The 26,477-nt window shown below is 59.6% G+C and overlaps 2 protein-coding genes across 2 annotated transcripts; one reads left to right on the plus strand and one right to left on the minus strand.

Moving 5' to 3' along the window:
* Positions 1-230: 230 nt before the first annotated feature.
* Positions 231-3,416, minus strand: LSM7 (LSM7 homolog, U6 small nuclear RNA and mRNA degradation associated). The gene is made up of 4 exons (XM_054175172.1): positions 3,363-3,416; positions 2,948-3,038; positions 1,682-1,753; positions 231-1,264 (listed from the first exon to the last, which is right to left on the minus strand). The coding sequence occupies exons 1-4, from the start codon at positions 3,408-3,410 to the stop codon at positions 1,122-1,124; spliced, it is 354 nt and encodes a 117-aa protein (XP_054031147.1). The 5' UTR covers positions 3,411-3,416; the 3' UTR covers positions 231-1,121.
* Positions 3,417-3,499: 83 nt separating this feature from the next.
* SPPL2B (signal peptide peptidase like 2B) lies at positions 3,500-26,226 on the plus strand. Its single transcript, XM_054175254.1, has 15 exons — positions 3,500-3,637; positions 7,926-8,045; positions 10,045-10,227; positions 10,313-10,402; positions 12,134-12,273; positions 13,269-13,411; positions 13,854-13,950; positions 14,088-14,204; positions 15,690-15,771; positions 17,504-17,578; positions 17,698-17,760; positions 19,825-19,924; positions 20,935-21,012; positions 22,302-22,462; positions 24,849-26,226. Exons 1-15 carry the CDS (start codon positions 3,581-3,583, stop codon positions 25,134-25,136), a joined length of 1,794 nt encoding a protein of 597 aa, XP_054031229.1. The 5' UTR covers positions 3,500-3,580; the 3' UTR covers positions 25,137-26,226.
* The last annotated feature ends 251 nt before the right edge of the window (positions 26,227-26,477 follow it).

Consider the following 26,477-nt stretch of genomic DNA (forward strand, 5'->3'; position numbering starts at 1 on the left):
TGAGGTCTCCCAGGTTGAACCACCTCTACTCCAGTCTTTACAGTGCCCAATGGAAGTGCCCAAGGGGACCAGATGCCCTCAGTGATTCCTCCTCCATTTCTGTCTTGAGTGGAGCAGCTTCCCTCTGATCCCTCCTGGTGCTGGTGTTTGCACTCCCCTGAACACATCCCCCTCAGGGTGGAGAACTGCACCAGAGCACAAAGCAGACCTTGAGGAACAGATTCCTTTGCATTTATTGGCTCCAAACTCTTTGGAGTGTTGCTGTTTCTGCAGTACAAAAGAAGTAAAAAGGTTTCCTTACAAAGCAAGTTCCAAGGAGCAGAACCACCAGGGGCCACTTACAGTACCAAACCCTGCAGCACCTCCAGGCCCTGCCTGCAGCTGACCTGAGGATCTCAACTGTTCTTCCCCCTCCCCACCTCAGGCACCAAATGGACCTCTCCCAGCCAGGGGCCAGCCAAGAACCATCCCAGAAGTCAGCCCAGCCCTCCTGCAGCAGTGTGGGAGCCTCCTGCCACAGAGCAGAGCCCACAGGGGCCAGGACAAGGGCTAGGAAAGAGCTTCCTGGCTACACAGTGATGCCAAGGGACAAGGAGTCAGCCTCCTGCATGCACTGCAGCAAGCAGGCTACAGAGACTGACCTCAGCAGCAGGGACACAGCAGGAAGCTCCCCAGCTGAGAGCTGACACCTAAGGGGGAGAAAAACAGTTCCTAACCTGGTCAGGCTTGAGATGAATTCAGATTCAATCCACTTTAATCCATTGTAAGATGTAAATGATGCACCCAATGGTGAGGGCAGCCTTTAGTCACTCTGGGGGGTGGCTTCCAGGCTCACCCTCAGGCAATTCCATGCCAAGATTTCTCTTGTCAGCTCTAGAGGTGGTTACACATTTGGGATGGGGGTGGGGGGGGAAGGACAGGGGGGAAATCAGAACTTGCTTCTTAGCCAGCAAGCCCCAGGCTCTCACCACTGATGGGAAGCCACAAAAAGGAAAAGTTCTTTCACCCTCACAAATACAGATCCCAGCTCCTCCCCACCAGAGAGGAAGCTTCTCACACACTGGTAGCTCTGTTGGAAGATCTGCACCCATGAAGTCCTCAGAGACAGTCCCAAGCCAGCATCAGCCATCCTGCTGCTGAATGAAAGGGTTGGGAATGGCTTCCATCCCATCCTGGGGACAGATGAGAACCACAGAAGTGCCTCTGCAGACCACCAGGCCCAGCTGTCTTGTGTCCTCTGTCAGCTTGTATTGGTCATCAGGGTCTGAAACACAGAGACACAGCCCCAGTGACAAGGGCAGAGGAGCCAGGGGCCAGCAGCTTCAGCAGCCACAGCCCTGGGGGGGCTCTGGCCATCTCTGCCCTGGTTTACTGCCCAAGCACTGAGAGAGTGAGGCAGCAGCAGCAGCTGATGGCTTCAAAACATCACTGCCTTGCTGAGCCCTCCCCTGCAGCTCTGGGACAGGGACCTGCTGGAGAGGGTCCAGAGGGGGGCTGCAGAACCTCTGCTGTGGGGACAGGCTGGGGCAGTTGGGGCTGTTCAGCCTGGACCAGAGAAGGCTCCAGGGAGCCCTCAGAGCTGCATTTCAGTATCTGCAGGGAGCCTCCAGGCAGGCTGGGGAGGGGCTGAGGGGCAGGGAGGGAGGGAGGGAAAGCTCCCCAGAGCTGGCAGCTTCCTTACCTCTCATGTACTCAATGGTACCATCCAGCACCAGGTTCAGGAGAGGGTCAAAGCCTTTCAAGACACCACTTGCTGTTGAGGACCAAACACACACCAAGGATTAGAGACCCAAACCCTGCACTCAGCAGCACAGACCTGGGTGCAGCACACAGGCAGCTCCCCACCTCTGTTCCCCCTTCAAAGCCTTCCACACTGTCCCACACCACATCCAGGCCTCCAAGCTGGCAAAGGCTGCTTTGATGGATGGAGCACTGGTGGATAAAGAGCTGGCTTAATGGTCAGCCCTAAAAGGTTGCTGTCAGTGGTCCATGGCCAAGAGGAGGCCCTCAGGGATCAGTACTGGACCAGTCCTGTTTAACATCTCTGTTGGTGACCTGGACAGTGGCACTGAGGCTCCCTCAGCACCAAGCTGTGTGGTGCTGCCGACAGCAGGAGGGAAGGATCCCTCCAGAGGGACCTGGACAGCTACAGAGCTGAGCCCAAGCCAACCTCAGGAGGTTCAACAAGAGCAAGGCCAAGGTCCTGCAGCTGGCCTGGGGCAATCCCAGGCACTGATCCAGGCTGGGCAGGGACTGGCTAGAGAGCAGCCCTGAGGGAAAGGCTTTGGGGGTGCTGGGGGAGGAGAAGCTCAACAGGAGCCAGCAGTCAGCACTTGCAGCCCAGAGAGCCAAGCAGAGCCTGGGCTGCAGCAAGAGAAGTGTGGCCAGCAGGGCCAGGGAGGTGAGGGGAAGGATAAGGGTGTAAAGAGCCCAGAAAGCTTTGCAAAGCCTTGGTGAAAGCACTGACCCAGGCTGGGGACTCCAGGCACACTTGGTATGGAAAAAGAGGAAGGACTCAGGTCCCTCAGCCTTCCCTGACACAAACCAGCTCTGTATGGCCTAGAGAAGAGCAGCCCCAGGGGGGATCTGAGTGGATGATCTCTGGGGCTCCCTTCCCACCCCATCATGCTGGGATTTTGTACCAGGGATGCAAAAAAACAGCCAAAAGAAAAGAGTTGAGGACAGCTGATAAAGAACATGGAAGAAGAGTGCTCCTATGAAACCTGAAGGAGAAATTGCAGCCAGTGGATTAAAGCAAAAGGAGATCAGCCTCAGACCAGTAAGAGCAAACAGTGGCAGCCAAAAGCAGCTGCTCTTCATCCTTCTCCGTGTGCAAGCAAGGTGGTAACAGAGGAGACAAAAGCCAACAAGCAAAGTGCTAGGAGAGCCCCCAAAAGGCATAGCAAGCTCCCAGGCTGCAGAGGCTCACACCTTACCCCCAGCTCACCTTCCCTCCCGCCCTGGAACTTCACTCGGATCGTTTTGTCGATGTATTTGGAGAGGTCCAAGATGCTCTCCTTCTTCTTCTTCTCCTTGTCCTAAAGGAGAAGAGCAAACTGTCAATTGCCCTGCGCCCGCAGGGACACAGCTCGGGGCTTATCCTCAGCAGGCTGCCCGGAACCGGCTTCGGGAGCCGCCCGGGGGCAAGGCTCCGCTCGAAGGAAGGCGAGGAGGGAAGAGCCGGGCACAAAGCGGCCGGGCACAAAGCGGCCGGGCACAAAGCGGCCGGGCGGGACGCGGGGGATGGCGGGGCACCTACGGCCGTAAAACTCCCCGGGCCCCAGAGTCTGGCCGAGCTGAGCCCACCCCGGGGCAGCCCCGGCCGCCCCCTCACACGCACCCCTCAGCGGCCCCCTCCTCACCGCCATCTTGCCCGCGCCGCCGCCGCCGCCACCACCGACGCCCGCCATTTCATTCGCGGCTAGCGGAAGTGACGTTGCACGTCGGCGAAGCCCATTGGCTGCTGGGGAGCGCGGGGCGGGACTTCCGGGGCGGGGCGCAGGGGGACCCGGTGCGGAAGGGGCCCGGCCCGGCCCGGCCCGGTCGCGAACAAAGCGGGCGGCGGCGCGGCGGGCCCGGCATGGCGGCGCGGCGGGCCCGGCTCCGCCTCTGGCTGCTTCTGTGCGTCCTGCCGCAGGTGAGGCGCCGCGCCCGCGCCGGGAGCCCCTCGGGCCCTTCGTCTCGGGGATGGGAGCCCGGCGCGGGGGCACGGCGGCCGCTCGGAGCGCGGTGGCGGCGGAACCTGGGCTGGGTCGGCGCTGGCCCCGGGCGGGTCTGGGGTGCCGCCGGGCCCGCTAAGGCCGGGCGGTGTTGGGCGGGCAGGGCAGCGCCTGGGCTGGCCGGCGGGAGCGGGGCCGTCTGCCCGCCGGGGCTGGGCCGGGTGGCGGCCCCCGGGCTCCGGAGGAGCGGAAAGGAGCAGCGTTCGTACGGGGCTGTGCCCCCCGCCTGTCCGCAGCCTGCTCCTTTCGCTCTATTCATGTGTATGTCTGCACGTATGGGAAGCTTTTGTTGTTGAGGGCTTCCCCCCGCCTCTTTGCCCTGCAGTTAGCGCCGTTACCTTCTAGCTCTGGCAGGCTCTGAGCACCGGCAGCCTTCCCCGGGCAGCCCCTCGGGAGGGCTGTGCAGGCCAGCGGCTGGGCTTGGGATCCCTGCGGCAGCGACAGCCCTTGGCTCGGCTTTGGCTTCACCTCCCCTCCCCAAAGGCAGCCGGCGGGGCAGGAAGGGGATGGTGCCGAACCCAACCCGGTCTGCGGTCCTGATAAGTTTTGTGGCACGGAGTTTCAGAGGGTGTGCCAGGCTAGGCAGGGAGGCCTGGCACAGGAAGAAGAATTTTGTCACTCTGAGGGTGACAGAGGCCTGGAGCAGGCTGCCCAGGAGGGCTCTGGAGTCTCCCTCTCTGGAGATTCAGGGCCCACCTGGGTGTGATCCTGTGACCCTGCTCTGGCAGGGGCTTGGACTGGATGCTCCCCAGGGGTCCCTTCAGCCCCTGCCATTCTGTGGAGGGAGGGTTGTTACTTCCTGCACTGCAGGATGCTTCTGTGGCTTGTGTTCTGAAGAGTCTCTTCAAGTTCTTAAGTGGTCTGTTAGGTGCTTTGGAGGGTGCTGTGTCTGCTTCCCTGGCACTGCTGGTCTAATACTGGGTTCAGCTCTGTGCCCCTGCTACAGGAAAGGCATCAAGGTGCTGGAACAGGCCCAGAGAAGGCCACAGAGCTGCTAAGGAAGGGTTAAGTCCTGTGAGGAGCAGCTGAGGGAAGTGGAGTTGTTTAGCCTGCAGAAAAGGAGGCTGAGGGGGAGACTCTTCACAACCCCATGGCAGGAGATTGGAGCCTTGCAGCAGGTGACAGAGGAGAGAGATGGCCTGAAGCTGCACACAGGAAGGCTCAGGTTGGACATGAGGAACAATCCCTTCCTTGGAAGGGTTGTCAGGGCCTGGAACAGGCTGCCCAGGCAGTGGTGGGCTCCTCACCCTTGGAGGCATTTAAAAGCTGTGTGGATGTGGTGCTGAGGGCCATGCTTCAGTGGTGACCTGGCAGTGCTGGGGTTGTGGTTGGACTCAGGCTTGAAGGTCATTTCCAGCCTAAATGGTTCTGGGACTTTCTCCCCTGTCCCATCCCTGTCCCCTGCTTGTCTCCATGCCAGGGGTCTTTGCTTGCAGGCTGCTCTGCTTGCCACTTCTGGCTCATTTCTCAGCATCCCCTTTTTGAGCCCAGCATCCTTCCCTTCCTTATTTCCTCCCCTCCCCTTAGTGTTCTGAGTGGGTTGGCAGTGCCAGCAAGGGTCCCTGGCAGCTCCAGCAAGGGTCCCTGGCAGCCCAGAGCCAGCTGAGTGCTGAGCTGCAGCCAGAGCAGGGAGAGCAGCAGCACAGGGAGGGGATTCTGCCCCTCTGCTCTGCTCTGCTCAGCCCCCACCTGCAGCACTGCCTCCAGCTCTGGGGCCCCCAGCACAGGAAGGACCTGGAGCTGCTGGAGAGGCTCCAGAGGAGGCCACAGAGGGCTGTGGGGCACAGGCTGGGAGAGTTGGGGCTGTTCAGCCTGGAGGAGAAAAGGCTCCAGGGAGACCTTAGAGCAGCCTTCCAGTAGCTGAAGGGCTCCAGGAGAGCTGGGGAGGGACTTTGGACAAGGGCTGGGAGTGCCAGGCTGAGGGACAATGACTTTGAGCTGGGAGAGGAGAGATTGAGAGTGGAGATGAGGAAGAAATTGTTGGCAGTGAGGTTGGGGAGAGCCTGGCACAGGCTGCCCAGGGAGGCTGTGGCTGCCTCCTGCCTGGAGGTGCTCAAGGGCAGGGGGAGCCTGAGCTGGTGAGGAAGGCTCAGCCTGAGCTGGTGAGGAAGCTCAGCCTGAGCTGCAGGGGCATGCTGCACCTGCCTCCTCCTCACCACTCTGCCTGCCTGCAGTGAGGGATCCAGGAGCTGGTCTCTGTGCTTCCTGGCCCAGGGAGCTGGCAGCAGTGTCTGGAGATGCAGAGTGAGGTGGGGGCAGGTGGTGCAGTCCCAGGCTCTTGTTGATTGAGGCTCTCCCCCTGGGCAGTGCTTGTGGCAGGAGAGTTCCCTTGGGGTGCAGGTTTGCTGCCTGCTGTTGGTGGGCTCCAGGCTGGCCCAGCCCTGGGAGCCCTGCTGCAGCACATGGCCTGCAAGGGGCACAGCTCTTGGTGGCTCTGAAGTCCCTCTGAGGTTCTTGGGACCACAGCAGCTGTTAGAGCTCAGGTTGGAAGGGACCCCAGAGCTCACCTGCTCCAACCCCCTGCCAACCTCTCAACCAGACTCAGCTGCTCAGGGCCTCACTCAGCCTGGCCCTGAACACCTCCAGGCAGGAGGCAGCCACAGCCTCCCTGGGCAGCCTGTGCCAGGCTCTCACCACCCTCCTGCTGAACTTCTCCCTGAGAGGGCCTGGGGCTGAGGCACAAGGCTTAGTGCTGACCCTCAGTGCTGGGTCAGGGCTGGGGCTGGATGAGCTTGGAGGACTCTTGCAGCAGGATGGATTCTGTGAAGCTCCATCCTAACCCTGCTCTGCCTCAGCTCCAAACCATTCCCCCTTGGCCTGTCTCCAGACACCCTCAGGAGAAGTCCCCCTGCAGCCTTCCTGCAGGATCCCTTCAGGTGCTGGCAGCAGCTCTGAGGTCCCCCTGGAGCCTTCTCCTCTCCAGGCTGCACAGCCCCAGCTCCCTCAGCCTGTGCTCACAGCAGAGCTGCTCCAGCCCTGGGATCATCTTTGTGGCCTCCTCTCTCCAGCAGCTCTGTGTCCTCCTCCTGCTGGGGACCCCAGAGCTGGAGGCAGGATTGGAGGTGAGGTCTGAGCAGAGCCCAGGGGCAGAATCCCCTCTGCTGCCCACCCTGCTCTGGCTGCAGCCCAGCACACAGCTGCCTGAGGGCTGCAGCAGGGCACTGCTGGCCCCTGGGGAGCTGCTCTGCACCCCCAAGGCTCTTGTGGCAGTGCTTGAGCACAGCTGGGCCTGGGCATCCAAAGAGCTTCTGGGGGGGTGGGAGAGGCTGTGTGGGATCTGCACAGGAGGTTGCATTTCCTCCTGGGCTGATCTAGGGCATGAAGTGATGTCTGGGAGCTCTGAGCCATCCTCACATTGTCACCCTCCCAGAGCTGCAGCTGCACTGCTTTGAGCTTCCTTTTGTTGTGACAGAGAGACAAAATGAAGCATCAAAGCCTTGAGGTGGTGGAACAAGAACTCTGCTGCCTTTGGCTCTGCTGAGGCCTCCTTCACATGCTGAGAGGCTGCTCTAAGGTCTCCCTGGAGCCTTCTCCTCTCCAGGCTGCCCAGGCTCAGCTCTCTCAGCCTGACCTCCCAGCAGAGGCCTTCCAGCCCTGCCAGCATTGCTGTGGCCTCCTCTGGCCCTGCTCCAACAGGTCCCTGTCTGTGCTGAGGCCTCCAGAGCTGCCCCAGCACTGCAGGGGGCTCTGAGCAGAGCACAGCAGAGGGGCAGAATCCCCTCCCTGCCCCTGCTGCCCACACTGCTGGGGGTCAGCCCAGGCCAGGCTGGGGCTGGGCTGGCAGTGCTCAGTGCCAGCTCATGTTGAGCTTCTCCTGATCCCCAAGTCCTGCTCTCCATCCATCCTCCACCCAGCCTTGATTTGAGCTTGGGATTGCCCTGAGCCAGGTGCAGAACTTGGCCTTGTTGAAGCTCTCATGGTTGCCAGTGGCTTGGCTCTCAAGCCTGCAGTGTCCCTCTGGACAGGGCTCTTCCACCCAGCAGTGCCCCTGCAGCTCTGGGCTTGCTGTGGGTGCCTTGAGGGCACCAGCAGGGATGTGAGCAGCAGGCTCATGTGTCTGAAGTCTTTGCCTGGGCTGTGGGGGAGGTGGTAATGAGCTGCACTGTGCTCACTGAAGCTTCCTGGCAGCTCTCTCTGAAGGCCAGGGCAGGCTGGGCAGCAGCACTGCCCTCCAGAGCTGCAGTGCCAGCTGTGTTGCCTTTGCAGGTGTGCTGTGAGTATGGGATGGTGCATGTCCTCCCAGAGAAGGGGAGCAGCAAAGGAAAGGACTACTGCATCCTCTTCAACTCCCAGTGGGCTCATCTGCCACATGACCTGGGCAAGGCTGTAAGTACCAAGGCAAGCAGTGGGGGCAGAATGTGTTCAAAATGCCTTTCACAGGGTGCTAGGGGCTGGGAGGGACCTCTGGAGACCACCCAGGCCACCCCCACTGCCAGGGCAGGAGCACAGAGCCCAGCACAGGGCACACAGAACACATCCAGCTGGGGCCAGAGAAGGAGACTCCAGAACCTCTCTGGGCAGCCTGCCCCAGGGCTCTGGGACCCTCACAGTGCACAAGTTCCTCATGCTGAGGTGGAACCTCCTGTGCTGCAGTTTCCATCCACTGCCCCTTGGCCTGTCCCAGGGTGCAACTGAGCAGAGCCTGGCCCTGTCCCCTCCCTCCTGACCCCCAGCCCTCAGCTATTGATAGACATTGATCAGATCCCCTCTGTGTCTTCTCCTCTCCAGACTGAGCAGCCCCAGGGCTCTCAGCCTCTCCTCCCCAGGCAGTGCTGCAGTCCCTTCCTCATCCTTGTAGCCTCTGTTGGACTCTCTCCAGCAGATCCCTTCCTGGCCTGGGGAGCCTGAATGGTTCTGTGATCAGCTACCTGCAGGAGCTGAGCTGTGAGCTGCCTCTGCTCACACAGCTCCCCCCAGGCAGCAGAGGGAATGCAGACAGAGCTGGGCAGAGCTGCTGCCTGTTCAGGTTTGCAAGGAGCAGCTCCTGCCAGGCTTGTCTCTAGCACCAGGAAGCCTCTCTGGTGTTGTACACTGCTGCTGTGTCAAGCAGCAGAGCAGATGTCTGTAGGACACCTGCAGGCTCTGAGGAAGGCCAAAGCTGAGGCCCTGGAGCAGGCCTGCAGCATCTCTGAGCCCCAGGGCTTGGGAGAAGCAGCTCAGAGTGCAGTGTGCAGGGCTGGGCCATGGCTGGGCTCAGCTGGAAGTCTCTCTGTGCTGTTGGGCTTCAGCTCAGCCTGGCTGTGCTCCCAGGTGTTCATAGAGCCACAGAACTCTCAGGCCTGGAAGGGACCTCAAGGCTCAGCCAGTCCCAACCCCTGCCATGGGCAGGGACACCTCACACCACAGCAGGTTGCTCACAGCCACCTCCAGCCTGGCTGCAAACACCTCCAGGGCTGAGGCTTCCACCACCTCCCTGGGCAGCCTGTGCCAGGCTCTCACCACCCTCATGGGGAGCAACTTCTTCCTCACATCCAATCTCAGTCTCCCCACTTGTAGTTTTGCTCCATCCCCCCCAGTCCTGTCCCTCCCTGGCACCCTCAGGAGTCCCTCCCCAGCTTTCCTGCAGCCCCCTGCAGATCCTGGAAGGCCACAGTTAGGTCTCCCTGGAAGCTTCTCCTCCCCAGACAGCACAGCCCCAACTCCCTCAGTCTGTCCTCACAGCAGAGCAGCTCCAGCCCTCTGCTCATCCTTGTGGCCCTTCTCTGGACACCTTCCAGCACCTCCAGACCCTTCCTGGCACAGAGGCTCCAGAGCTGGCCCCAGAGCTGCAGCTGTGGTCTCAGCAGAGAGGAGCAGAGGGGCAGAATCCCCTCCCTGGCCCTGCTGGCCACACTTCTGCTGCTGCAGCCCAGGCTCTGCTTGGCTCTCTGGGCTGCAAGTGCTCCCTGCTGGCTCCTGCTGAGCTTCTCCTCCCCCAGCACCCCCAAGGCCTTTTCCTCAGGGCTGCTCTCCAGCCAGCCCCTGCCCAGCCTACATCCAGCCTGGCCTTCATAGCCTACCTGATCTCAGCCTGCCACTCTGTGCCACCCCAGCAGCTTTGCTCTGCTCCTCCACCCTGGATGCCAGCAGCAGAGCAGCAGTGCTGGAGGAAGCAAAGGCAGAGACCAGGTCCCACCCTTGACTGCCTGCACAAGTCTGTAGCAGAGAGTGAAGCCAGGCAGGAGCCTGCAGCAGAGCAGCCCTGGTTCTCCTCTCTGCTTGCTCCCAGAGCCCTCAGTCACTGCCCTGCTGGAACCTCCCAGAGCCCCCTGGCAAGCTCTGTGCTTTCTGCTCTTGCTTTGCCTTTTGGATGCAGCTGTGAAGCCCTTGGTGTTTTTTCTTGCAGTCCCTCTTGCAGCTGCAGGATCAGACAGCCTCAGTCCTGTGCTCTCCCTCTGATGTCCCTGATGGGGGCTTCAACAACCAGATCCCCATGGTGATGAGAGGCAACTGCACCTTCTATGAGAAAGTGAGGCTGGCTCAGATCAATGGAGCTCGTGGGCTGCTGATAGTCAGCAGGGAGAGGCTGGTGAGTGCCTTCCTGCCCCCTCTGTGCTGACCCTGCCCTGCAGCCAGCTGCTGCTTGCCTTCTCACCTGCCCAGCTGTCTTTCAGGTCCCTCCTGGGGGCAACAGGAGTCAGTATGAAGAGATTGATATCCCTGTGGCTCTGCTCAGCTACACTGACATGCTGGATATTGGCAAGGTGAGTGGGGCACACAGGAGGGATCTCTGGAGATCCTCTGAGCCACAGGATCACAGCATGGGAGGGAGCTCTGGAGATCACTGAGTGCAGCCCTGCTGCCAGAGCAGGATCACCCAGGGCAGGTCACCCAGCACACACCCAGCCAGGCTTTGCAAGTCTCCAGGGCAGGAGATTCTGCAGCCTCTCTGGGCAGCCTGCTGCAGGGCTCTGCCACCCTCACTGCACAGAAGTTCCTCCTTGTGTTTAGGTCAAACCTCCTATGTTCAAGTTTATGCCCATTCTGCCTTGCCCTGTCACTGGGGACCACTGAGAAGAGCTCTCAGGAGAGGTTTCCTGGGGTCCACAGCAGGCTCTAATTTCTCTTACCTGACTGAAATGAGTCTCTGCTCAGCAGTGTTTGGAGTCCATCCTAAGAGCTCTGCACCTGTGGGTGTTGCCCTTGTGAAGGCTGTGTTAGGATGTGGAACAAAAAGGCAGATGCCTGCTGAGGTTATCTCACAGCTTGCACTGGGCTGGGAGGGAGCCTCCAAGGGCAGCTTGGCCAAGCCCCTGCAGGCAGCAGGGACAGCTCCAGCCAGAGCAGGCTGCACAGGGACACAGCCAGGCTGACCTTGAATGGCTCCAAGGATGGAGCCTCAACCACCTCCCTGGGCAGCCTGTGCCAGTGTCTCCCCAGCCTCACTGTGCAGAGCTTCCTCCTGGTGTCCAACCCAACTCTGCCCTGCTCCAGTTCCAAACCATTGCCCCTTGGCCCTATCCCCACAGCCCCTCCTGAGCAGTCCCTCCCCAGCTGCCTGCAGCTCCCCTGCAGATATTGAAATGCAGCTCTGAGATCTCCCTGGAGCTTTCTCTGGTCCAGGCTGAGCAGCCCCAAGTCTCTCAGCCTGTCCCCATAGGGGAGGTTCTGCAGCCCTCTGATCATCTTTGTGGCCTCCCCTGGACCCTCTCCAGCAAGTCCAAGTCCTTCCTGTGTTGAGGGCCCCAGAGCTGGACACAGCCCTGCAGGTGAGGTCTCAGCAGGGCCCAGGAGCATCTTCAGAGTGAAACCAAAGTGGAGCTTGGTGCTGGAAATAAAACCCTCTTAGAGCAGAGCCAAGAGATTGCTCTCAAGTTCTTAGAGCAGTTGTGAGGTTGCTGAGTGACAGCTCAGTGCCTGCCCCTCTGCTCAGGGGGAGTGTCAGCAGGTCCTCAGCCTGCCCCTCTGCTCAGGGGGAGTGTCAGCAGGTCCTCAGCCTGCCCCTCTGCTCAGGGGGAGTGTCAGCAGGTCCTCAGCCTGCCCCTCTGCTCAGGGGCAGTGTCAGCAGGTCCTCAGCCTGCCCCTCTGCTCAGGGGCAGTGTCAGCAGGTCCTCAGCCTGCCCCTCTGCTCAGGGGGAGTGTCAGCAGGTCCTCAGCCTGCCCCTCTGCTCAGGGGCAGTGTCAGCAGGTCCTCAGCCTGCCCCTCTGCTCAGGGGCAGTGTCAGCAGGTCCTCAGCCTGCCCCTCTGCTCAGGGGCAGTGTCAGCAGGTCCTCAGCCTGCCCCTCTGCTCAGGGGCAGTGTCAGCAGGTCCTCAGCCTGCCCCTCTGCTCAGGGGCAGTGTCAGCAGGTCCTCAGCCTGCCCCTCTGCTCAGGGGCAGTGTCAGCAGGTCCTCAGCCTGCCCCTCTGCTCAGGGGCAGTGTCAGCAGGCCCTCATCCTGCCCCTCTGCTCAGGGGCAGTGTCAGCAGGTCCTCATCACCTCCTTCCCCCCACAGAGCTTTGGCAGCTCGGTGAAAGGAGCTCTGTATGCCCCCAACGAGCCTGTGCTGGACTACAACATGGTGATCATCTTTGTCATGGCTGTGGGCACTGTTGCCATTGGAGGCTACTGGGCAGGAAGCAGAGATGTCAAAAAGTGAGTAAGGGGGGTGCTGGGTGCCAGCTCTCTGGGGCTGTTCACAGCCAGAGCACAGCTGGCTGCAGCTCCCCTGGCAGCCCTGCCAGTCACAGAGCTGGGTGGAGGTTGGAGGGGACCTCTGAGATCACAGAATGTTAGGGCTGGAAGGGAGCTCTGGAGGTCATCCAGGCCAACCCCCTGCCAGAGCAGGGCACACAGGAACACAGCCAGGTGGGGCTTGAGTATCTCCAGAGAGAGAGAGACTCCACAGCCCCCCTGGGCAGCCTGCTCCAGGCCCCTGTCACCCTCCCAGGGTGAGGCCAGGCACAAGTGAAGGACCCAGGGGACAGCACAGGGTGCCTGGGGATCACAAGCAGGTACTGACCAGCACCTCCTTGATCACAGAATGGTTGGAAGGGACCCCTGGGAGGTGCAGTCCAAGCCCCTGCCAAAAGCAGCATCCCCCAGGGCAGGTCACTCAGCACCACAGCCAGATGAGGCTTTGCAAGTCCCCAGAGAAGGAGACTCCACAACCTCCCTGGGCAGCCTGCTCCAGGCCTCCAGCAGCCTCATACCAAAGAAGCTTCTCCTCCTGTTGAGGTGGAACCTGCTGGGTTCCAGCTTGGAGCAGCTGTTCCGTGGCCTGTCACAGGACATGGTCAAAGGGAGCCTGGCCCCTCCATCCTGACACCCAGCCTCAGATGCCTACAGGCATTGATCAGATCCCTTCTCAGCCTTCTCCTTTCCAGACTGCTCAGCCCCAGGGCTCTCAGCCTTTCCTCACAGCAGAGGTGCTGCAGCCCCTTCGTGCTCCTCGCAGCCTCTGCTGGGCTCTCGCCGGCGCTCCCCTGGCTCTCTTGAGCCGGACACAATACTCCAGGCGTGGTCTGGGCAGAGCAGAGGGGAAGGAGAACTCCCCCCTGTCCCTGCTGGATAGGTTGTGTCCTGTTTTGCAAGGCCAGGCAGTTGCTGTGCCCTCTGGCAGGGCTGAGTGTGGCCTGGTCGCCCTGCAGGCGCTACATGAAGCACAAGCGTGACGACGGGGCCGAGAAGCACGACGACGAGACCGTGGACGTGACTCCCATCATGATCTGTGTCTTTGTGGTGATGTGCTGCTCCATGCTGGTCCTCCTCTATTTCTTCTATGACCACTTAGGTACTCTTCAAGAGTTGGGTTTGTCCTGCTGCATCTCCCCCTCCCGGCTCCAGCCTCCCTTCAGGGTGTTGGAGAGAGCAGTGAGGTCTCCCCTGAGCCTCCTCTTCTCCAGGCTGAGCAAGCCCAGCTCCCTCAGCCTCTCCTCACAGACCCCTCCCCAGCCTCCTTGGGCACCTTCTCTGGGCACCTTCAAGTCTCTCCATGTCCTTCTTAACCTGAGGGCCCCAGAACTGGACAGAGGACTGAAGGTGTGGCCTGAGCAGTGCTGAGCACAGGGCACAAGGCCTTCCCTGCCCCTGCTGGCCACACTCTTCCTGATGCAGGCCAGGATGCCCTTGGGAGCCTTAGTGCTCACTCAGGGGCTTTGACTGGGCTTTGTTCAGCTGGGGTATGGAAAGAAGCCTCTCTTGCCTCGTCCCCTGACTCCTTTTTCCTCTCTCAGTCTATGTCATCATAGGAATCTTCTGCCTGGCTGCCTCCATCGGGCTCTACAGCTGCCTCTCGCCCTTCGTCCGCAGATTGCCCCTGGGGAAGTGCAGGTAGGGGCAGCTCCTCCCCGCTGCTCAGGCACAGGGGCTGCTTTGTGACCTGCTGGGGAGGGCTGCCAGGGGTGCTGCCATCCTTGGCAGGCCCTGCTGGGGGAGGAGGGGGTGACCCTGGTGTGGCTGCCTTGCAGGGTGCCAGACAACAACCTGCCTTACTTCCACAAGCGGCCGCAGGTCCGCATGCTGCTGCTGGCCGCCTTCTGCGTCTCCCTCAGCGTCCTCTGGGGAGTCTTCAGGAACGAGGATCAGTAAGTGTGGGCTTCAGGCTCTCTGCTGGGAGCTGCAGTGTGCTGCAGGAAGGCTCAGCTGACAGCCAGAGATGCCTAAACTGAGCCAGAGGGACAGGAAAGGAGCCTGGAGGCTTGGGTGGCAGTTCTGGGTTGTTCCTTCTGCAAGGGCAAGCAAGCTGGGGAAGGGGCTGGGGAACAGGGCTGGGGAGGAGCAGCTGGGGGAGCTGGGGGTGGTTGGTGTGGAGAAGAGGAGGTTCAGGAGAGACCTCATTGCTCTCTGAATGGAGTTTGGGATGAGGCTGGTCTTGGTCTATTCTCCCAAGTAACCAATGAGGATAAGAGGAAACAGCCTCAAGCTGTGCCAGGGGAGGGTTAGGCTGGGGAGGAGGAAACATTTCCTTGCTGCCAGGGTGGTCAGGGCTTGGCACAGGCTGCCCAGGGAGGTGGTGGAGTCCCCATGCTTGGAGGTGTTCCAGAGCCCTGTGGCCATGGTGGGGTTGGGTTGCTGGTTGGAATCAGTCTTAAAGAGCTTCTCCAACCCAAACAACTCTGTGGCTCTGTGTGCTTCCATCTCTCTCTTGCTGCTCACAGAGGACTGCCTCTTGTCAAGCTTGGCTTTGAAGCCTTATGAATTGAATTAAGCTTTAGCAGGCCACCCAGGGCAGTGGAGGAGTCCACATCCCTGGAGGGATTTAAAGTCCATGTAGGGACCTGGTGGAGCAGGGCCAGAGGAGGCCACAGCAGTGCTGGCAGGGCTGGAAGCCCTCTGCTGGGAGGCCAGGCTGAGAGAGTTGGGCTTGGGCAGCCTGGAGAGGAGAAGGCTCCAGGGAGACCTTCTGGTGGCCTTGCAGTGCTTCAAGGGCTGAGCAGAAAGCTGGGGACAGACTTTGGAGCAGGGCCTGTTGGGACAGGACAAGGGGGGATGGTTTGGAACTGCAAGAGGGAGCTTGAGAGTGGAGAGAAGGAGAAATGTTTGACCCTGAGGGTGGGGAGAGCCTGTCCCAGGCTGCCCAGGGAGCTGGGAGCTGCCCCATCCCTGGCACCAGTGCAGGTCAGGTTGTTTGGGGCTGTGAGCAACCTGCTCTGGTTGGGGATGTCCCTGGGGGCTGCTAGATGAGCTTGGAATAGAATAGGTTGGAAGAGACCTTTGAGATCATCCAACCTATCATCCAACAGCATCTAATCAACTAAGCCATGGCACCAAGCCCCCCAGCCAGTCTCTGGTCCCTGCCAGCCTGTTCTGTGATGATCTTGGTGGCAAGCCTCACTGAAGCCTGGCTAGGCAGCACCACACTGCTGCTGCCTCAGTGCCAATCCAGCCCTCCCCTTGCAGAGGCTCTCAGGCTGCCCAGGCTCAGCCTCCCATTGCCCAGCCCCTGCTGCCAGCAGGGTTGATTGCAAGCTTTCAGTGATGTTTTCTGCCCCAAGGAGGTGGCCAGTGCCAAGGCCTGGGGTGGTTTGGCTGGTGCTGGCTACACCAAAGCTGCTCTCCTCTGTCCCTAGGTGGGCCTGGGTGCTGCAGGATGCTCTGGGCATCGCTTTCTGCCTCTACATGCTGAAAACCATTCGCCTGCCCACCTTCAAGGTATGAGAGTCAAACAGCTCTGCACCACAGGCTGCCTGGCAGAGGCTGCTGAGGCACAGGAGGCCCTCCCTGTGCAGCACAGGGCTTGGCCATTCACTTCCACTGCCTTGTAGCTTTGCAGAGAGTGCTGTGACTGGTGCAGAGGAGGCCCTCAAGGGGGGTGTGGTGGTTACCCCTGCTGGGGTTTGGTAGCTTGAAGCTCTGGGCCAGTAAAGTCACAGCCCTCTCACAGTTCAGAGTGAGGCAGATTTGCTCTTTGGCCTCTTCCAAAAGGGGCAAAAGAAGAATGCTCCCAGGAAGGATTGGGCTGGGCTGGGAGAGTTCAAATGGAAAGGCTCTTGACAACTATACAACAGCACAGCAGCACCTCAAAATCTGGGCTTAGCACAGACCCCCAGGAAGCCAAAGCTTCACACCAGGCCCTTCAAACCAGGCCAACAAACCCAAGCCTCCACAACCTCCCCCAAGCCTCTCTCTCTCCCCATACCAAACCACTGTGACACAGCACAGAATTCAGCTTGGCAGCTCCAGGCCTCATTGGCAGCATTGCCAAGGCCAGCACCAGGCCTCTCCCACAAGAGCTAACAGCCTGGGCATCCTCCTGGGAGCAGAGAGGGAGGGAAAAGGGCAGAACAAGCAGGAGTGGTTGGGTTTCTGGGGATGCAGGACTTAGGGGGATGAAACAGAAAAGGTTACACTTCTCTGGTCCACCCCCTGGCCCCTCTGGAAGTCTGTAACTGCCCTCTAAACTACCACAGCCCCACACACCACCTTCTCCAGAGGAGACCATGAACATGATCAGGGGGGTTGGAGCAGCTCTGCTGCAAGGACAGGCTGAGGGAGCTGGGGGTGCTCAGCCTGGAGAAGAGAAGGCTCCAGGGAGACCTTGGAGCAGCCTGCCAGGACCTGAAGGGGCTACAAGAAGGCTGCAGGGAGACTGTTCCCAAAGGCCTGCAGGGACAGCACCAGGGGCAATGGCTTCAGACTAGAGCAGAGCAGATTGAGATTGGATGTGAGGAACAAGTTCTGCAGCAGGAGGCTGCTGGAGCACTGCAACAGGCTGCCCAGGGAGGTGGTTGAGGCTCCATCCCTGGAGATACTCAAGGTGAGGCTGGACAGGGCTCTGGGCAAGCTGATCTGGTGGAGGATGTCCCTGCTGAGTGCAGGGTGTTGGAGTGGCTGAGCTTTGGAGGTCCCTTCCAGCCCATTCTCTGATTCTGGGGGGTGTGGGGCTGCTGTTGGCTTGGTTTGGGATCTGACACACACCTGATGCTGTTGTGGCCTCTCCAAACCTTCCAGAGCTCACTCAGCATCCTCAGCTCCACATCATTTAGTCATCCCTAAGGCAGCTGTTTCAAGTTACCTTCACCTGGAAGCTGATTTCCCTGCACAGCTTGGCCCAGAGCCCTGGGGCTGCTATTTCAGAGCCTCCAGAGAAAAGGAGGAGGAACCTTTGCTGTTTCCTCAGCAGCTGAGCTGGCTGCAGGGGAGGGTCTTGCATGATGGAGGAGTTGAGGCACCAGCATCTCACTTTGTCTCTAGGGATTGCTTTCTCCTGGGAGGTGCAGGCCAGCCCCAACCTGCAGCCCTGAAGAACTAAGTGAAAACCACTTTGGGTGACTCTTCTCCTCATCAGCTTTTGCCTCTGACAGCCCCAGGCTGCTGGGGATTAGTTCTTTGCTGATTCCTAAGGGGTAGCTGTAAATACCAAGTGTCCTCTCTCTCCCCTCAGGGCTGCACCTTGCTCCTCCTGGTCCTTTTTGTCTATGATGTGTTCTTTGTTTTCATCACCCCTTTTCTAACCAAGGTAAGTCAGGTGCTTGCTGCCCAGCAGGTGGGACCCCCTGCTTGTCCCTCTGCTCCTAAGTGCCCCCAGAGCTGCTAAGCTAACAGGTTTTTTTTCTCTCTTTGGTTTGTCCCCTTCAGACTGGGGAGAGCATCATGGTGGAGGTGGCTGCAGGCCCATCTGATTCTGCCACCCATGAGAAGGTAACACCTGAGAGCTGGCCCTGCCTGCCTGCTGCTGCACTCCCAACCTCTCTGCACTGTGAAGAGTGCAACACAAACTGGAATGGCCAGCTGGGAAGAATTTCATTCAGAGAATCACAGAGGGGGTTGGGTGGGAAGGGATCTTTAAAGATCATCCAGTTCCAAGCCCCCTCCATGCCCAGGGACAGCTCCCACCAGCCCAGGCTGCTCAGGGCCTCATCCAGCCTGGCCTTGAGCACCTCCAGGCAGGAGGCATCCACAGCCTCCCTGGGCAGCCTGTGCCAGGCTCTCCCCACCCTCACTGGCAACAATTTCTTCCTCATCTCCACTCTCACTCTCCCCTCTCCCAGCTCAAAGCCATTGTTCCTCCTCCTGGCACTCCCAGCCCTTGTCCAAAGTCCCTCCCCAGCTCTCCTGGAGCCCTTCAGGTACTGGAAGGTTGCTCTGAGGTCTCCCTGGAGCCTTCTCCAGGCTGAACAGCCCCAACTCTCCCAGCCTGTCCCCACAGGGGAGGTTCTGCAGCCCTGTGATCCTCTCTGTGGCCTCCTCTGGAGCCTCTCCAGCAGCTCCAGGTCCTTCCTGTGCTGGGGGCCCCAGAGCTGGAGGCAGTGCTGCAGGTGGGCTCTGAGCAGAGCAGAGCAGAGGGGCAGAATCCCCTCCCTGTGCTGCTGCTCTCCCTGCTCTGGCTGCAGCTCAGCACTCAGCTGGCTCTGGGCTGCCAGGGACCAGTGCTGGCTCCTGGGGACTTTGTCACCAGCTGACACCCCCAAGGCCTTCTCCTCAGGGCTGCTCTCAGCCACTGCTCACCCAGCCTGGGCTGGGATAGTCCAGCTGCAGTAGTTTACAGTTGCCCTTGTTGAGAGTCAGCCCTCTGGAGGCCTGCTGCAGGCAGAGGCAGCACAGCCTTTCAGTGCTTTGTTGCCACAGCTTTGGGCTTTTTTTATCTTGTTTTGCTCGGGTTTCAGTGTGAGGAGGCTCTTGGCTCAGCTTCACAAACACATGTCACCAGGTTAGGAAACAGCTTAGTGCTGAGGAAGCATAAGAGAGAAACCTGAGATGGGCAGCTTGTGCCTCCCCTCCTCCACTCCTCAGGTGGTTGCTTTGTGGAAAGGCAGAGGAGAGGAACACAAATTGCAGGCAGAGGGGAAGAGGTGGTGGTGTGCAGGGGCTCTGTGCCTGTTGGCAGCATCCAGCTGAGGGCACAGAGCTGTACAGCATGGCCTGGCTCAGGGGGCAGGGGGCACAGGGGCCAGAGGGGCTGGGGAGAGGGCAGGGGGCAGGCAGGGGGCAGGGGCCGGAGGGGAGGGCAGCAGGCAGGGGCTGGAGGGGAGGGCAGCAGGCAGGGGGCAGGGGCTGGAGGGACTGCAGGGGCCGGGAAGCAGGCAGGGAGCAGGGGCCGGAGGGGCCGGGGAGAGGGCAGGGGGCAGGCAGGGGGCCGGGGAGGGGGCAGAGGGGCTGGAGGGGCCGGGGAGGGGGCAGAGGGGCTGGAGGGGCCGGGGAGGGGGCAGAGGGGCTGGGGAGCGGGGAGGGGGCAGGAGGCAGGGGCTGGGGAGGGGGCAGGAGGCAGGGGCCGGGGAGGGGGCAGAGGGGCCGGGGAGCGGGCAGGGAGCAGGGGCTGGAGGGGCTGGGCAGGGGCCGGGGAGCGGGCAGGAGGCAGGGGCCGGGGAGGGGGCAGGAGGCAGGGGAGGGGGCAGGGGCTGGAGGGGCCGGGGAGCAGGCAGGGGGCAGGAGGCCAGGCAGGGGGCAGGGGCCGGGCAGGGGGCAGGGGCCGGAGGGGCTGAGGAAATAAGAGCTGAATCTGCAGGAGCAGTGCTTTGGTTAATTTCAGGATGTCTCAGAGCTGTCAGGGTTGGAAGGGACCTCAAGGCTCAGCCAGTTCCAAGCCCCCTGCCACGGGCAGGGACACCTCACACCACAGCAGGCTGCTCAGAGCCACATCCAGCCTGGCCTTGAACCCCTCCAGGGCTGAGGCTCCCCCCCTGCCTGGGCAGCCTGTGCCAGGCTCTCCCCAGTGCCTGTGTGGAGCCTGCAGCTGCTGATGGTGTCTGTCTCTGTCCCTCCAAGCTCCCGATGGTCCTGAAGGTGCCGCGCCTGAACTCCTCGCCCCTGGCTCTCTGTGACAGGCCTTTCTCCCTCCTGGGGTTTGGAGACATCCTAGTTCCAGGTAGTTCTTGTTTCAGTCTGCTGGGAGTTTCACTTGTAGAGCTGTCAGTGCTTTGTACCTCTTGGGCTTCTGCTTGAAGAGAAAGGTTTAGCTGCTGTCAGCCTCTTACGTGTGGAGGTTTACCTTGGATGTTCTTTTCCCCCCCTCTTGCTATAAGAGCATTAACCTCCTGCTTCAGTTTCCCCTGTGGGGATGTCAGGAGATGCAGAGAAGTATCAGGAGTTGATTTTTACAGCATGAAACACCTTCACTAGGGGCACTTTTGTGTCCCCTTGCACGTGATGTGAGGACACTCCTGGCCACCCAAAGCTTCATCATTCCTTCACTGCCTAACAGGCAGAGCCCCAGCGTGGGGGGGTTGGCAGGGACCTCTGCAGAGCATCCCCTCCAACCCTCCTGCCAAAGCAGGGCACCCACAGCAGGGCACCCACAGCAGCCTGCCCAGGAGCACAATGCCCAGGGGGCTTTGGAAGCTCTCCAGAGGAGGAGACTCCACCACCTCTGTGGGCAGCCTGCTGCAGGCCTCCAGCAGCCTCACACCAAGGAAGTTCTCTTGTTCAGATGGAGCCTGTTGGGTTGCAGTTGTTCTGAGTGCTTCTCTCCACTGTTCCTGCCACTTCTTCTCTCAAATCTGACTTCAGGTAGTGTGTGGAAGTCTGCCTGGAGTCCAGCTTCCTCCTGAGAAAGCTTTTGTCTGGGTTGTCCCCATCTGTGTCCCTCTGACCTGTAAGAGCCATGACTCAGTAGCCAGAGCTTTGTGCTGCCTTCCCAAGGAGCTCCCACAGTGGTCACCACAAGAAGAGGCTTTGCAGCTCTTTCTTGGGGCTGGGATGAACCTTTGGGATCTGGGAACAGATGGAATTGAGCATTATTGGAGTGCTTCAGCTCTCCTGAGCTTGTGTCACAGAGCTGCTTTGTGAGCTTTAGTGCTCCTGGTTGACTTGATGGCTTTGTGTCTTGGTGTGCAAGCTTTGTTGTAAACCTGTTGTAACTGCTCTTTCCTCTCCTAGGCTTGCTGGTAGCCTACTGCCATAGGTTTGACATCCAGGTGCAGTCATCCAGAGTCTATTTTGTAGCCTGCACAATAGGTAAGGATGGCAGAGACAGCTGCACAACACCTGCAGGAGGTGCTCCTTTGAGTGCTGTGCCCAGCTCTGGGACGCTGGGACCTGCTGGAGTGGGTCCAGAGGAGGCCATCAAGATGAGCAGAGGGATGGAGAACCTCTGCTATGGGGACAGGCTGAAGGGGTTGGGGATGTTCAGCCTGGAGGAGAGAAAGCTCCAGGGAGACCTCAGAGCTGCCTTGCAGTACCTGAAGGGGCTCCAGGAGAGCTGGGGAGGGACTGGTGACAAGGGCTGGGAGTGCCAGGACAAGGGACAATGGTTTGAAAGTGGAGCAGGGCAGAGTTGGGTTGGACATCAGGAGGAAGCTCTGCACAGTGAGGCTGGGGAGACACTGGCACAGGCTGCCCAGGGAGGTGGTGGAGGCTCCATCCCTGGAGCCATTCAAGAGCAGATTTGATGTGTCCCTGGGCAGCTTGATCCAGTTGGAGCTGTCCCTGCTGCCTGCAGGGGAGATTGGACAAGATGCCCTTGGAGGCTCCCTTCCAACAAACAACAATATCAAAAGGGGGGAGGTAGGGCAGGAAAGGAAAGGAGAAGGGAAGGAAAGGAAAGGAAAAGGGGAAGGGAAGAAAAAGCCAATGGAGATGTTTTGTGCTGCCTGCCCCCAGCTCTGCTGGGCTGCTGCTCTCAGAGCTGTGTCTGAAGGCCAAGGGCATCCTGGCCTGCATCAGGAAGAGTGTGGCCAGCAGGAGCAGGGAAGTCCTTGTGCCCTGTGCTCAGCACTCCTGAGGCCACACCTGGAGTCCTGTGTCCAGCTCTGGGCCCCTCAGGTTAAGAAGGACATTGAGAGACTTGAAGGTGTCCAGAGAAGGGCAACAAGGCTGGGGAGGGGTCTGGGGCACAGCCCTGTGAGGAGAGGCTGAGGGAGCTGGGGTTGCTTAGCCTGGAGGAGGCTCAGGGGAGACCTTGCTCTCTGCAACTCCCTGAAGGGAGGTTGTAGCCAGGTGGGGGTTGGGCTCTTCTCTCAGGCAATCAGCACCAGAACAAGAGGACACAGTCTCAAGCTGTGCCAGGGGAAGTTTAGGTTGGAGGTGAGGAGAAAGCTCTTCACTGAGAGAGTTGTTAGCCCTTGGGATGTGCTGCCCAGGGAGGTGGTGGAGTCCCCATCCCTGGAGCTGCTCAGGAGGGGATTGGAGGTGGCCCTGGTGCCATGGTTTAGCTGTCAGGAGGTGCTGGGGGCCAGCTTGCACTCGATGAGGTCTGCTCCGGCCTTGGCGACGCAGCGGTGTCTGCTGCTGTGCTTTCTCCCCAGGCTATGGCATCGGGCTCCTGGTGACCTTCGTGGCCTTGGCACTGATGCAGATGGGCCAGCCTGCCCTGCTCTACCTGGTGCCCTGCACTCTGCTCACCAGCTTTGCTGTGGCCCTCTGGAGGAAGGAGCTGGGCATGTTCTGGACGGGCAGCGGCTTTGCGGTGAATACCACTTTGCTCTCGGTGTCTCCGAGAAATACTCAGTGTTAGCAAACCCTAACTAGCTTTAAAGTTGAGTAAAGTCTTGCAGTCTTCTCAACCCAACTCCCAAGATTCCCCTTTTGCTTGGTTGGTTGCCTGGGGACAGGTTGGGTTTGCCTTGCCTCGGCAGTGTTGCCTTCTGGGGGTGCTTCTGGGCGGTGGAAGGTGGAGCAGCCATGGCCTGGCCTTGGTTCTGCCTGGGTTGGATTCCTCTGAGCTCTGGTGGGAGCAGCTGTATAGAATCACAGAACTGGCAGGGTTGGAAGGGACCCCAAGGCTTAGCCAGTTCCAGCCCCCCTGCCATGGGCAGGGACACCTCACACTACAGCAGGTTGCTCACAGCCACCTCCAGCCTGGCTGCAAACACCTCCAGGCAGGAGGCTTCCACCACCTCCCTGGGCAGCCTGTGCCAGGCTCTCACCACCCTCCTGGGGAAGAACTTCTTCCTGACATCCAATCTCAATCTCCCCACTTCTAGTTCTGCTCCACATCAGTTGGAGTGGAGCATTGTATGAGCAGGGTTGAGATCTGTATGAGAGGACATCCCTGGGGGTGTTCAAGGCCAGGTTGGATGAGGCCTTGAGCCTGGCTGGGAGGCTTCCCTGCCTGTGACAGGGAGGTTGCAGTGGGTGGTCCCTGGGGTCCCTTCCAGCCTGAGCCATTCTAGGATTCCACAAAGGCCAAGGCCCTCAAGCTTCCAACAACAGCCTGGGTTTGAATCCTCTCAGCTGAGTAAGCTCTTCCCTCCTCCCTGAGTCTGCCAACTTCCAGACTGCCACCTGAAAGGCTGGGGGACTCCCCCCCAGCTGCCTTGGCAGTGCCTCTGAGAAGTGTTCTGCTCAGTCTTTTAACCTGGCCTTGGTGTGGCACTTGTGCTGCAAGCCTCCCTGCTGGGGTGAGCAGCAGACAAAGCACAAACCTGCCAGCTTCTGATCAGAGTTCTTCCCCAGGAGGGTGGTGAGAGATGGGCTCTGTGGTGACAGGTTGGACCTGATGATCTTTGAGGTCTCTTCCAACCTTGGTGATTCTGTGGGAACTCAGAGTGGCACAGGCTGCCCAGGGAGGTGGTGGAAGCCTCATGCCTGAAGGTTTTGAAGGCCAGGCTGGATGTGGCTGTGAGCAACCTGCTGTGGTGTGAGGTGTCCCTGCCCATGGCAGGGGGCTTGGAACTGGCTGAGCCTTGAGGTCCCTTCCAGCCCTGACAATTCTGTGATGAGAAGGCATAAAATGTTGGCCCAGGCTGCCTGGGGAGGTGGTGGAAGCCCCATCCCTGGAACCAGATCAGGTTAGGCAGGAGTGAGCAGCCTGTTGTGGTTGAAGATGTCCCTGCTGACTGCAGGGAGTTGGACTGGAAGCCCTTCCAAGCCCCTTCCAACCCCTGCTGTGCTATGATTCTGTTCCTAAGTATTTGTCTGTACTATTTCCTACCCTGCTGCTTGGGAAGGTGGAGATGGAGCTCCAGGTGGTAACTTCTTACTTGGCTTCACTGTGGGACAAGTTGAGCTGATTCCAGAAGGAGCCATTTGTGCCATGATGCATGCCTGTGGCTTTATGGAATGGGTTGGGATGGAAGGGACCTCACAATCATCCAGTGCCAAGCCCCTGCCATGGGCAGGGACACCTCCCACCAGCACAGGCTGCTCAAGGCCTCACCCAGCCTTGGCCATGCACTGGAGCAGGTTGCAGTTACTTGAAGGCCAAATCCCTCAGGCCAGGGATTCCCTCAGTGAGCTTCATTTTGTCATTCAGTGATTTGTGAGACCCTCCCCAGCTTTTCTCTAGAGATTGCTGTCTACAGCTCCCTGAAGGGAGGTTGCAGCCAGCTGGGGGGTGGTGGTCTCTTCTCCCAGGCACCCAGCACCAGAACAAGAGGACACAGTCTCAAGCTGTGCCAGGGGAGGTTTAGGCTGAAGGTAAGGAAGAAATTGACTGTTGGGATGTGCTGCTCAGGGAGGTGGAGTCCCCATCCCTGGAGGTGTTTAAAATAAGCCTGGATGAGGCCCTTGGTGCCATGGTGGAGTTGATCAGCTGGTGCTGGGTGCTAGGTTGGGCTCCATGAGCTCAAAGGTCTTCTCCAACCTGGTTAATTCTGTATCCTGCATTTCACTTTCATTGTCATTCTCTAGAGGATTAGCTCTGTTGGAGAAGCACTTGAGGCCACCTGAGATGTGGTGGCAAAGTTGCCAGTGTTTGCAGGCTGTTAGTAAAGAGAGAGGAAGCTGAAGTGGCAGAGTGCTGCTTGCCTCAATTCTCTCATCCTGTCCCCACCAGAGCTGTCCCAGTCCCCTCAGCATCCTTTGGAGCCCTCCTGCTCTCCACCATTCTGACTGTGACCTTCTCTTTGCAGAAAGACCTACCTCAGCCTCCCTTGGTGATAGCTCCTGTCAGCTGCCCTGAGCCTCCCAAAGACAGCACCACACCAGCCCCCCAGCAGGACCCAGAGCAACTGACCAACCCCACCCTCCATGTGAAGGAGCTGCAAGGCCCCAGCTCAGCTGCAGAGGAGCTGCCTGATGGCAGCACAAAGAGGGACCAGCCTGAAGCCTGCGTGGCACAGAGTGGGGACCCAGCTGGGCAGACCCAGGGCACCCTGCAAAGTCAAGGCCCAGCTGCAGAGGAAAAGCAGCTGGAATGAACTGTGCTGAGAACTCTTTTTTTCCCCCCTTCTCCCAACCATATCCATGTCCACCCAGGGTGTATTTAGGACTGGTTTAGTTGTGTCTGCATTCAGTGAGGAGCCTCCTGGGGAGGAGTCGTCATTAAACCCAGCCACGAATGTTCTGCCTCCAGCTTCAGTCCAGCTACACACTTCAACCATCCTCTGAAATATGGTGCTGCTCTCAAGGGGTCTGCTGGCTGCATCTCACCCATGGCTTCAGCTGGGGATGCCTCTGGTCCCTTTCCATCCCTCCAGGGGCTGGATTTCAGCACAGGCCTCTGTGTGGCTGTTTGGCTGCTTTGGCACAGCGCAGGTCGGTGAGGAGGAGAAGCATTGAACACTGCTGCAGTGCTTGGCTGAGAGCAACAGGACAGGGGGGGCTCAGCACTTCCCCTCTGCTCACCTCTTACTTTCCTCTTCCCTACTTGTCAAAGCCATTGATCCAAGGGAATGCTTTAGTCCAAACAACTGACCTGCAGGAGCTAGGTTGGAGCTAAGATGACCCTTGAGGTCCCTTCCGACCCTGCCACTGCTCTGATGCTATGACTGCAGAGGATGGTTCCACTGCCAGCCTCTGTGCAAGGATTTCTCCACCAGGAGGTGCATTAAATGCATCTCTTAACTTTGCTGTCTTTGGTTTTACTTCCAGCTACCTGGGCTGGCTGCCAGTCTGGTGCAAAAGGCAGGGTGGCTGGAGCTGCAAGGAAGCTTTCTGAGCACTTGGGTGAGCTCTGGGGCCTGTCTGAGAGCAAACAGTGCCTGGCCCAGGGCACTGTGTGGAAGCAAAGAGCATCTTACAAAACGTTTCATGTTTTAGATGTAAGGTGCAAGGCCAGGAGGTAAGCAAGCAGGCAGCAGAGCTACCCTAAGCTGAGCAGGCAGATGCTGGGGGGATGTTAAAGCAGGAAGGGTTCACCTGTGGGAGGCTTTGGAACCCCTCTGGTTGGTTGCTTTGAGGACTGGGATTCTGCTTTGTGATTCTGAAGCCAGGTCTGCTGCTGTTGGCATTGCCAGGGGAGCCCCCAGGGTGCTATGGAGTCAGTTGTTGAAGCTGCTCAGTACCTGACCAGCTGCCCCAGGAGCAGCCAAAGCATGGCCTGCCCTGCTCTGGGAGGAAGCTGGCATCCAGCCCTGGTGCTTTGCACCTCCTCCATGGCACTCTGAAGGGCTCCACTGGTGGCTTTACAGCCTTCTGGGTTCCTTTTGTGTTGCTGGCACTGTGTGGGAGCTGAGTGAGTCCCTTCTGCAGCAGCTTCAGTGCAGGTGGAGGAGGGCTGCTGTGATTTGAGTAGTGCTTGTCCCATCTAGGGAAGTTTG

Source organism: Dryobates pubescens, chromosome 31 (genome assembly GCF_014839835.1).
Source record: "Dryobates pubescens isolate bDryPub1 chromosome 31, bDryPub1.pri, whole genome shotgun sequence".
Taxonomy (NCBI): domain Eukaryota; kingdom Metazoa; phylum Chordata; class Aves; order Piciformes; family Picidae; genus Dryobates; species Dryobates pubescens.

Coding starts and splice junctions, on each gene's coding strand:
- LSM7 (XM_054175172.1), bottom strand. CDS start 3,410: ATGGCGGGCGTCGGTGGTGGCGGCGGCGGCGGCGCGGGCAAGATGGCG. Junction 3,039..3,362: donor GCGGCGCGGGCAAGATGGCG/GTGAGGAGGGGG, acceptor CTTCTCCTTTAG/GACAAGGAGAAGAAGAAGAA. Junction 1,265..1,681: donor TACCATTGAGTACATGAGAG/GTAAGGAAGCTG, acceptor TCTGTGTTTCAG/ACCCTGATGACCAATACAAG.
- SPPL2B (XM_054175254.1), top strand. CDS start 3,581: ATGGCGGCGCGGCGGGCCCGGCTCCGCCTCTGGCTGCTTCTGTGCGTC. Junction 14,205..15,689: donor GTCTTCAGGAACGAGGATCA/GTAAGTGTGGGC, acceptor CTCTGTCCCTAG/GTGGGCCTGGGTGCTGCAGG. Junction 17,761..19,824: donor ATTCTGCCACCCATGAGAAG/GTAACACCTGAG, acceptor TGTCCCTCCAAG/CTCCCGATGGTCCTGAAGGT.